The following is a 12,097-nucleotide window of genomic DNA, read 5'->3' on the forward strand; positions in this document are numbered from 1 at the left end:
GATACACAAGCCCTGATAGAATCACTTCCCCCTGCTCGTGCCTCTGTCCAACTCTTCAAGGACAGGACTCGTTGCACTTTCCTGTTATGGTTTCATGTATCTATCTCTTTCTCTGTAAGTTCAATAAATTGGCCCCTTTTTGGTCTTCCTTACCATGACCTGGTCGCTTTTCTCTTATGAAATATTTAGCAGCTGCTCATTCAATCGCTATTCAAAAATAGATCTGAAAGAATTGAGCTCTGGCCTTCAGCTGAGCCCCGAACGCCACATCATGTGCTCTCGAAAGTGATTGTGTTTCACAATAACAGAGTATTGAATGATTTATCTCCCGAGGCTGGGCTTGCCATTTTCATTTTTAGTTACAGCTTCAGCGCCATTAGGTTCGAAAGGCGGACGCTACACACACCTGGTGCGTGAGGCAGGAATTTTGGGATAGGTGAGGTGGTGGCATTTTGTTTTGATTACACAAAGAAAGCAAAAAAATGTCACAAATGTTTCACAGTCACCAAAACTGAACACCTGGTGTTTAGCACGTCCAAATGGAAAATCGACCTCCTTGGTAAGCAGAACGCACTGCTTTAAATGCAATAAATGAGCATATAAACATTGAAATGTTTTTTGTTTTGTTTTTGTTTTTTACTTTTCACAAAAAAAATGTAACTTTTAAAAAAAGAAATATGAGGCTCATATAAATTACTAAATCATCCTTTTTAGGTATTGAGTATTCTAGGCTCTTTGATAGCGTGTAAAGATTCAAAGCGTCTTCTAATAGAATAACTGTAATGTATGCATTCTCACAACCAGGAGGGCAAAAGAACAAGACTCAAAGTATGGCTTTAAACATGTTCCCTGCTGAATATTTCACATCTTAATTAGTAACACAAGTGAGACAGAATAAATGAAGAATGTCTCACCTACATGTAAATAGATAGACACACGCTTGCATATATTATGGCTCATATCAAGGTTAAAATATCTTTGCGAACAGAGTTCTGATGGATTTACTCTTTAAAAATCAAAACTTTAATACTGGATGACATTTAAAGAAAAAAGGTTCTTTGTGTATTATTGTCTTGTGCAAACTTGTCAACAAATTGTGATTGTGACATTTACTGGACTTTCACTTACCTGGCTGGTCAGATGCCGTGGGTACGACTGTGAGTGTTGGACTAGACAGAGATGGCATCGTAGTTAAAGACGAGGTGTCTGTCTGGCTCGAGATGGTAGCAGCTGGCATTGTGGGCAGAAAGCTTGTCACAAGCAGCACTTGGGACAGTAGAATTACAGTGTTGAGTTGAGAGCCGGGAGAGTAAGTAAAGAGGGCCAGATACCTCCTACTGTTAACACCTCTATTTTTAATTTTAGCTTTGGAAAACATACTTGTACTTATGCAAAAGAATACAAAGCCTATAAAAAATACAAGTGGGTGATGTAGTGTACATCTAGCTTTGGTTGTATAATTTTCTAAATATCCTAAAGTTTAATGGCTCAGTTTTTAGTTCCGAGCTTTTTTTCAATTTTAATAAATTAGTTTGATGATGACAATGATAATTGTTTTTAGATGCTATTACTCATTTTATTTCATACATTATTATACATTTTTTAATGACTAGTATAAATTCAACCACAAAGCTAAATCTGGGTGTGTTCACACTTGGCAGGTTTGGTTCAATTAAAATGAACTCTGGTGCAGTTGCTCTGTTAGTACGCTTCATTTAAATATGTGTGAATGCTGCCATCCCAACTCTGGTGCACACCAAACAAAAGGACCGAGACCCCTGAAGAGTTGGTCTCAGTCCGCTTCCAAGCGAACTCTGGTGCGGTTCGACTGAAATATGTACGCAACAGACCAAAGACATCTAAACGAACCTAAATGAGGACGTGATGCCACCCTAAAAAGGACAGAATTCCCAAGCATACCTGTTTTTTCTTGTCATAGACCTTATTCACAGCAGTGCCATCTTTGATTTTTAATGGGAATGAAAGCGAGGCTGTGAGGGACAGACATGCATCTCTTCAATGGGCTGCACTGTTATTTAATGTGTTTTTGGATTGTTCTGCTCATGAAACACTGGAAAAATATCTTTCCAAGAAATTTCAGTTAACAAAAAACTCCCGACAATATAAGCTGTGGAAAATGTTAAGCAATCTAGGAGCTTTATACAGCTTTTTGCAGCGGATGCCATTGGAAACACGGCAAGTCTATCCCTCACAGCCTCACTTTCATATCTGTCATGGCGCTGCTCTGAATAAGGTCTATAGGAGCAACGTTGCCCAATACAGAACCGCCATCTCCTCGCAGCAGATCTTCGTTTGCATCTTTTTGCTGTTTTGCCTCCTTTGCACATTTTATAAACTCTTCACACTCTTCTGAATCAGCATGCACCAATGCTACAATTTTCTGTCATAATAATTTGTTCACAAACAAGTATTCATTACTTTAAGAAGCTCATTGTTTCTGCCTTAAATTATTACATTGTTTAAATGAATATATTTTTAGCTAACTGTGATTTGTATATGTACATTTCTGAAATACATAACTAAGACAGTCACCTCTGATAACAGATCACTCTAAAATTATGTGGACTCATGTGTTTTCTGTAAAGCTGCTTTGAAACGATGTGTATTGTGAAATGTGCTATACAAATAAATGTGAATTGAATTGAATTGAATTCACAAGTTTTCAGCTGGTAAAAATACCATCATATGTATGCACATACAACGAGTGCATTTAGCCCAACACACAGTGTTGTTTTGGATGTTCGGTAAGTTCCGTTGCAAAATATACGCCATAAAAGCTGTTTTTTTTGTTTTTTATCTTTAGGTTAAGTCTTAAAAATGACAGTGTGAACACTAAGCGAACCAGGCAATGTATCATTTTCTTTTTTGGTCAGGACCAAAAGAACCAAGAGAACCAAGACAATACAAGTGTGAACACACCATAAAACACCACAGCTAAGCAATGCTTGATCTTAAAGACACACTATGGTTAATCTACTACTAAACAGCAACGAAAAGGAACTTTAAAGTCAACATGAAATGAAAATCAAACCATATTTCCTTTCCCAATACAAGATACAGATCTTATTGTAAGTAATTCATACGTTTGTCTGGTCCAGTTTTCACAATCCAATTAATTCCCGACTTTTACCCCACATTTTCTCCTGCATTTGAACATACTGTTACCTTGAGAATCGCATCATATTGTGAACTAAAATGGATTACGAATGGCATTTCATGTGGACTTTCATGCAAAACAGGGCGCTAAGAGCACGTCTATTAAACAAGGCTTCATAAATCGAGACAGTATCGATACACCAGCAGAAACTGCTCAAATATGCTAATGTAGTCTCTGCTTGTGTCACCTGGTGTATTGGTGAGGGATTCAGGGATCACTGAGCCGACTGTTAGAGCAGGAGGAGAAGTCGATGTGTCACTGGAGGTGGCCGTGTCTAGTCAGCAGACAGAAGGATGAGATTGCCAGTACAGGGATCAAATACCACGACAATATTGCCCATCAGAGTCTAAATCAGCCTGATCTCAGCTATTCGCTGACCACAAATAAAGGACACCGCTAAAGGCACTTTACTGCAGCCCACAGCACTAAAAGGGACAAGCACTAGAGAGGGACTCACACGCTTTTGATGATGTATGGATTTACCCATGACATCAGTCGATCATATACACTCTGTCATGTCCATATACTGCAATGATACTATATCTTTATGCAGTGTTGGTTTCAGGTGCATATACCATGATACTGTTTGAATGCCATTTTATATACCATAGTATTACATGGTACTTCAAGGTACTTTCAACAATACTTTGGTGTCTCCATCATGGTCAGTGTACACATACATTTTTATTCACTGATTTATTTGTATCTGTCATTATTAGATATTTGATTGTGCATGCTTATTTGCATTGTTTCATTCTGTAAATGTAAAAAAAAAAACTAAAAAAACATGTAGTATTGTTTTTATAATATATATATATATAATATTGCAATTACGGTAATAGATCATTTTTTAATTAAACTATTTTTATTATTAAAAATATTTTAATGTGTTTTAATGTTGAATATGTGCACATACTGTACCAACTTGTGCATGAACTCGTGTGATAGGTTTTGGTTGAATCTTAAAGGGGTCATATAATGCCATTTTTGTACAAGTTAATATGATTCTTTAGGGTCTAAATGAAAAGTTTGTAATATACTTTAATTAAAAATTCTCATTAGTATTGTAAGAAAACACTAATTTTACCTGGTCAAAAACAGCTCTGTTTTCAGCACGCCATTTAAGTGCATGTGTCTTTAAATGATAATGAGCTTTGCTCACCCCGCCCCTCTGATTTGTGGGGTGTTTTGACACAACCACAGGTGGAGTGTTGCCTTGACAACATTTTGGAGAAAGAATGGCAGCGGGAGTCTCTGAGGACACATCTGTGCAACCGAATCAATTTGAACCGGAGTCGGACCCAGAACAAGATGGCGGCCCCAAAGAAGTTCGAGAATTAAGGCTCGAACAGGACGTTTCTGAATGGTTGGTTAACGTAATGTCACTTTGATCTATCTTTGTATGTACTGGCAGGATAGAGTAGTGAGATACGAACACTATGTGTTTACTGATGTATACGTTAGTTCATTGACAGACTGATGTTACAGCTAAAGGTCATGAAAAACTTTTTTTCGGTAAATGTAGGCTTGTCAGTGATGCGTAACGTTATCTATGCAGTGTTAGGTACAACTGTCAGGGCTGAAGCACTGACATGAGGTCACGGCAGGAATGTTTCTAGCAGTAGTTGAAGGACACCTAAGAATTTGTTGTAATGTATGTTTATGTCCAGTTTTATACTGACCCTCGTTTCTAAAGCAGTCTGGTGAGAAATGATTCGCGCAAACATGAAAGCATTGACGTTGATCGTGGGGAATATTCCTTTCGAAAACAAAACTCAGCCACTGCGTCTTCAGCGGTTCGGATTTAGGAACATCAAAATGACTGCTGTGTTCCTTATTGCACCCAAGAACAGAACACCACAATCGCTTAGACGCCATTCTGCTCCAGCGTATCAACAATGCGGTGTTGAAACGCTGCTGTCAATTAACAATCGTTGGAGGGGCGTGCGACCGTGTGACGTCACACGGTCAGACGGCTCGATTTGAGACGGGAAAACATATAAGGAGATTAAAAAAAAACACTGGATGGATTTTTATCATTATATGATGGTTGTGTACAGGCACTGCCAACACACATTTCAGTACAATCAACTTGTAAAAGTGCATGCACCATTATATGACCCCTTTAAGTAAAGTAACACGCGCTCCTCAATGCCAGCATAATGCTAATCATCTCTGTCTATGCCAGTATTCACAGTACTGTACATCAAACATGGAACGTGGCATTCGGCGTCTCATGCATGTTAGTCTGTTTGCTGTCGTCTGTCTGTCTGTCTGTCTCAATAGGAGCAGGTGTCTTCCCTCTGGAAGAGGAATGACCATGTCAGCTCACACTGTGCCGGTGCTGATGGGAGCTTTGGGATTCAGCGTGGGCAGCCCACAGCGAGCACCGCAGCAGGCCGATACTTCCTGCTCTCAGGCATGCTGATGTTTTATTAAGGTTGCGTCCCTCCCCAGTGTTTTCATAATTAAAGCATGGCTGAAGACACTGTTCCCTAATTCCGTGGGTTTATTGTATTTATATGGTTTGCAAATGAAAAATGGGCCATATTACTGATAGATGTTTTATTTAGTGTTGCGTCTGAGTGGCGTGGATGAAAATAATTTATGTCTCAGTCTCTGGGTAATAATTCAGTGAGAGATTCACACAGGGTTTCATGTTCTATGAGATCGGTGTTGCATTTTCGAAATTATACAAACTGTTTTATATAAAGTGAACATATTATGGAAAATAGGATTTTCCTTTCTCTTTTGGAATAAAAGACTTTGATGTAATTTGTTCTCTATAATACTCTCACTATGTAATGCAAAACTTCCTTCTATCAGGATAATTATGGAAAGTCATGGTGTTGACGTCAGAACCAGCGAGCAAGTCACACAGTCATACAGGTTTTGGAACATCATGAGGGTGAGTGAATGATTTTTATTTTTGGGTGAACTGTCCCTTTAACATACCTGTATGACCGACCACTTTTACATGTTGTTGCTTATTCATTATGTCACACCAGTTTTCAGTTATTTTCAGTTATGTTCAGTTCATTTCACAAACAAAGAGATTGGAAGATCATAACAGAGACAATTTACAGTATATACACTATACTGTTCAAAAGTTAGGGGTCATTAAGATTTAAAAAAATATATATAATAAATTGATAGAAGACTCTTAAGCTCACGCAGGCTACATTTATTTGATCAAAAATACAGTAAAAACTCTAATATTGTTACAATATATATTATTACAATATAAAATAATAGTTTTCTATTTTAATACATTTTAAAGTGTAATGTATTCCTGTGATGTCAATGCTGAATTTTCAGCATCATTACTCCAGTCTTCAGTGTCATTTTAACTTCAGAACTCATTCTAATATGCTTATTTGCTGCTCAAGGAGCATTTCTTCATGTTGAAAACATTTGTGCTGCTTAATATTTTTCTGGAAACCGTCATACATATTTTCAGGATTCTTTGATTAATAAAGAAAGTTCAAAAGTACAGGATTTTTTAAAAAGTGTTTACATTATAAAGGCCACTTCACACCAAAGGGCATACGTTTAATGATAGAGATAAAGTCCACACCATAATTATAACGATAACAGCACAAAGGAACAATATTGTTATAATCAGTTTTAAAAAAAAAATTCCACCTGATGAACGACATGAAAAATATTAACAGCAAATCACAATCCCCAGCTTTATTGTCTGTTGCTGTGGATGCTGATATATATTATAGCTGTCTTTTTAGTTATCGTTCTTGGTGTGAACCCTTAAATGTCTTTAGTATTACTTTTGATCAATCATTGAATAGACAAAGAGTGTTTTAGGAGTCTATGAATGTTCTTGTGTTCCATCTGTGCTATTTTCTATTATTGGTCTACACTGTTGTAAATGCGCTAGATTGACTGTTTATTCAACATCATTTACGATGACGATTTTATGATGCCGTGTCAAGCATGTCCATTCACACAGAATGATCAGTAGAGGCATCCAGAGAGGTATTATCATCCAGTGCCTTTTAACAGGCTACTAATGGAATCAGCCTCTCGCAGTACAGTCATGCTTTCTGGACAAAGACTGCATGCGTGTCTGTGTGTGAGAGAGCGAGGAGCTCCGTTCAGGGCCAATGAACAGGGAACGGGTAACAGGAGGGCAGGCATATGGCCACGGGGGGTTAACGTGAGAGCTGGAGCACGGGCAGATTTCTCGCGTTCACCCCCACCTGCCATCTGCCACCGAACCGGACCAGAACCAAAAGAGCAGGGCAGGCAGAGAGTGGCCAGATCTACTTCAGACCGCTCTCCTTCTCTGACCACAGAGAGAGACAAAGAAATAGTGTTTGTTTGAGAGAGATGAAAGAAGGAAAAAAAAAAAAAACAGACTTGCAATCTTGTGAATTAATGGCTCTCTTCCAAAATCTAGTAAGCTGAGTATTTAAGGCAGCAAGCGTGCGCTCCTGCTGTTCCAAAACGTAAGCAGCATGATTGTGCTGCCTTCTAAGAAATCTCTTTTGGCCAGATTCTAAGGCAGTGTGTCAAAGGAAGCAATGCCAAAATGCATTGTGACAATTTATCCAAGATGGTGTAAAAAATGTGTGAGAAATGTTGATTATAAATATCATTTATTTAATGCAAAAAAAAGTTACATTTAAAAATGTTTATTTATCTATTACTCAATAGTAAAATATGCTATGTATTGTTATGCTTGTTAGAGTTTCTTTAACAAAAGTCAGTTCACTATTTAGAAACTTCCTCTGGCAACTCTTTTCTAGTTAACAAGCATACAAGTCCAGCTCCTATCTACTTGAACGCCGTTTGTATATATGACCCATTAAGTCAAAGCCTATTTAGATCACTTATGAGCTTCCATTTCAGTTAACATGCTGTCTTAGAAGACAGGCGCCTATGTAGGCTGTAGACAGCAAGGAAGTTCACTTGGTTTTGGAACAGAGCCAGTTCCTTGCAGTAATTATGAATAATTTCAGCTTTATTACATACAGTTGCTCACTAAATCTTCGAGATGCTTCTCCCCATGCACTGCCTCAGACACTTGGGCAAGAAGATGTGCAATAACATTGCCCTTGCTGGATAAATGCATGAGGGTTATTTTTAGTGTGATGGGAGGCCCACAAGATTAATAAACATTCATCATCCATTTCCTCCAAATTCCTGCTCTCTGTCTTTCTCTATTGCATTCTCTCTCTCTCTCTCTTGCACTCTGTTTTCTGCTCTGTCTTCTCCTTTAGGACAGTGAGAGCTTTCTATCACAGTTTCCAAACACTCTATCCAGGAAAGAGGAATGGAATAAACCGTGCCAATCATATTTTATTCCTCATCCTTTCACACAGTACAATTCAATAAAAATAAAATAAAAAATGATACTGGATAGCAGTAGGGTTCAATCCCAGGACTGTTTGGAGATCATTTTGGTAATGATGTCTTGATTTGGCCCTGAAGCGCATATGCTGATAACCTTCCCATTTCAACATGACTGGGTCACAGAGGTCACGGCTGCTGCAGTCCTACTTGAACAACTAGATTTGAACCAAGATTTGCTTCCACATCGTAACTCGTTCTGGCCAATAACTGCCATCTGATCATCTTGTAAAGTGACCAAACCCATTTCGTTTTTTAATATTTATGTTTATGGGTGGGTAAATCTGAAATCAATGATACAGTACATGCCACAATAATGGGCTGGCATTCAATGAAGCAATGAAGTGTAAAGTAATACATTCTGATTATTTCACAGACATACAAAGTGTATTATACAGATAGATATTTGGTATTTTTTTAGGTATTTGGTAGAATATGAATTTTCCAATTAATTATTTATTATTTACTGGATACAAATTTTTAACATTTATTTAATAGATTGCACTAAAAATGCTAGGATACACATTAGAGCTAATGTTTTTTTGTAAAATGGTTTACCATATGCATGGGAGCCCAGTAATAACTGTCTGCCTCAAACAATATCTTTCAAATATTTAAAGAGACCCTAAAGGGACATGGTGATAAAAAAAATATGAGATGGGAATTAAAATTATATGTTAATGCTTTTGCATTCTCTTGCAAATGTTTTGAATTCCCCAGAGAAACTTTCCGTCCACTTTTGTGTTCTTTGTGAATAAATGCAATTTCTCGGGGGAATGCAAAACATTTGTGAGAGAATGCGAAAGCATTGACAAATAAATGTTCCTCCCATTTCATATTTTTTCCCCCCTTATCATGTCCCTTTAGGGGCTCTGTAGTTATGTTATGTAGGTATATAGATTGTCCATGGGTGTGTTTGAGGCTGAGGCTAACTTTAATCCAGATGTCTTTCATGCAAAATAAATATCTTACTCAAGTTTCATAATCTGACTATTCAGATTTCGGTAATGTCCTGCAAGAGTCCTTGGTCAATGTCAGATTGCTCCATCATTCAGCAGAATGAATGAATTGGTTATGGATGATAAAATGAAACCACAAATTCTTTCCAGGGTCTAAAAATATTAGGAGTGACCATGAAACTTTTAGTACAGAACAAATTCGTCCTGTAACAGCAAACACATCACTATGTCTAAAGGGACATCACACCTAAATCTCGGGAGAAAATCCTCTCTCACACATCATTAAACATACACAAAACATTGCTTTTTGCGGACAAATGTTGCCAGACCTCGCAAAATGTGCATTGCATGCTGCATGTGGAAGATTATTTCGCCCCATTCCAAACAATCCCAGTTATTTCCAGTGAAGGTTATTAAATATTTTCAGCTTGGCAATGATTAAAAAAAGGACATCACAAACTTCAAAATCAGGCCATTCTGACAGGCCCTAATAATATTGAATTATGGAGATATTTCAACATATTACTTTGAGTGAAATAATGTATTAATGTGTCTTCTGCATGTGTGTTTGATGACAGGCAGCGGGACCCTGAGGGAGTGTGAGAGTCCACGGCCCGACACACACTGAGATAAATTGCTCTCACTCCAGTGACTGTTATTCATTGGCCAGAGGTTGGGAAGAAGCACTGTGATGGTACCACAGTACAGTTATGGTTTCAAATGATAATAATACAACATGCCAGTACTTGTGGTATATGGGCAGTTGACATAGCATGTAATTTCTCTTATATTTTCATTATTTGGTTGGAAACGAAACAAAAAATAAATTTATTCAAAAACTTTTTTCTATTTAATTTTTTTTTATGCTGGCAAAGCTGAATTTTCAGCATCATTACTCCAGTCTTCAGATGATCCTTCAGAAATCATTCTAATATGCTGATTTGCTGCTCAGGAAACATTTCTGATTATCAGTGTTGAAAACAGCTGTGCAGCTTAATATTTTTGTAAACTTTTTAGGATTCTTTTTATATATTGGAAATATTTTGTAACATTTACTCACTTTTGATCAGTTTAGTGCATCCTTACTGAATAAAACTACTTCATGTTTATTTGTCAACTACCCATATGGTATGGTACTTTTATGCAGTTCTGTTATCTTGTAAATAATCATCTTCTAGTTTACCTAAAGGTCTCTTCTACTGAACTCTGTTCTACTACTACAAGACCAACCTATTTTAATCTACAGAGCATCACAAGACAAACTACACTACTCTATTGACTTTAGAAAAGCTCGAACCTGTAAACGTGTCTACAGACGTGGATGGAGCCGGAGTCTGGGGTTCTGTGATTGGTTGGACTGACTCTGTGCTGGTTGGTGTTGAGTCTGTGGGTGGTGTTATGGATGGAGTTATAGACATTGGTACAGTGGCTGGGTCAAGCGTAACTGCTAGTGTTGGCGCTGAGGATAAAAAACAACATTACAGCCTGTCGAGACCAACATTTTCTGGCAAATGGTAATTAAAAAAAAAAATTCATAGGTCTTGTCTTCTGGCAAAATGGCACAAAGTCTTTTTTTTTTTTCCAGGTCTTGGACTTGGACCAACTTGCGATGTTGAAGATTTGAGTAAAAGCGTAGTTTTTGGTTTCTGACAACATTGTCATATACCCTATTTACCCAACATTCTTATTAAATAATTCCACAACTGAAAGGGTCAGAAAAAAGGTTTACAGCGATGAAGTGAGTAGTATTCAGCTGGTCATGTGATCTCATTATGGTATAGTAAAACAGCTTTTATGCAGCTGATATGAGTAAAATGTTCATCTCATCCGAGTCTAAATCATTTGAAACATTTTACCAAAAGTTAGTGATATCTGCGTCACTAGGATCACTAAAAACGGAAAACACTTCACCCTAAGAAGAATCTGACTCTGTATTCCTCATGAGATCAGTCATCACCTCAGATTTCCAACAAAACAGCATTAAACCACCACAAATGGGCAGAACTGCACTGAAATCTCCCATAACCTTGAGCGCACCCTCATACATCACAAGCCAGCATTAGAATGCTTTGCGTCTTACATCACATGAAACATTTATGAAGTAGAAAACTGTGGAAAAATGCATCACGCCATCAGAGTTCACAGTGACAGTTAAGGAACGGATTATAACCGACGTCTTGTTGACGACATGAAATAAAGAGGCCAAAAGAGTGATGGTAGCAGGGGCGAAAACATGAAAACGACAGTCAGCGTATTCCGTTAGCATGCCACTTACTGCCAGATGTTCCCGACGCCTCGCCTGCAAACACAAAGAGAGGAAGATAAAACAAATGAGAGAGTTTTACTCCTTTATTTTCGAAAACACTCTTGTGGGTTTATTATTTCTCTACCACTCTGGAACACATCTAAGATTAAAAAATACAGAAGCCCGCCTCGCTTTTTCAGGCAGTTGAGCGTACAGTAGCCATGAACTGTACATTTCTACTATTCAATATGCCTATCTTCTTTTTATTGCGAAGTTACTTTGAAAGCTTTGTGCTATTCTGCTTTCCTTAGCAAGTGAAGATGCCCCAGTTTTCTACAGTGTACG

General features: G+C 37.7%; 1 protein-coding gene across 2 annotated transcripts in view; it reads right to left on the bottom strand.

Moving 5' to 3' along the window:
* ntng2a (netrin g2a) overlaps positions 1-12,097 on the bottom strand; it is a 59,622-nt gene that overhangs the window by 10,279 nt on the left and 37,246 nt on the right. Inside the window, exons 5-8 of one of the 2 annotated variants that reach the window (XM_084086492.1) lie at positions 11,783-11,806; positions 10,805-10,966; positions 3,366-3,452; positions 1,129-1,230 (exon numbers count right to left, since the gene is read on the bottom strand). In XM_084086492.1, the coding sequence (XP_083942618.1) occupies positions 1,129-1,230; positions 3,366-3,452; positions 10,805-10,966; positions 11,783-11,806 (375 nt within the window). The remainder of the gene's footprint in view (positions 1-1,128; positions 1,231-3,365; positions 3,453-10,804; positions 10,967-11,782; positions 11,807-12,097) is intronic. The other variant, XM_084086493.1, reaches the window with a different exon arrangement.

The sequence above is a fragment of the Abramis brama genome (genome assembly GCF_963993115.1).
Source record: "Abramis brama genome assembly, chromosome: 16".
In the NCBI taxonomy this organism is placed as follows: domain Eukaryota; kingdom Metazoa; phylum Chordata; class Actinopteri; order Cypriniformes; family Leuciscidae; genus Abramis; species Abramis brama.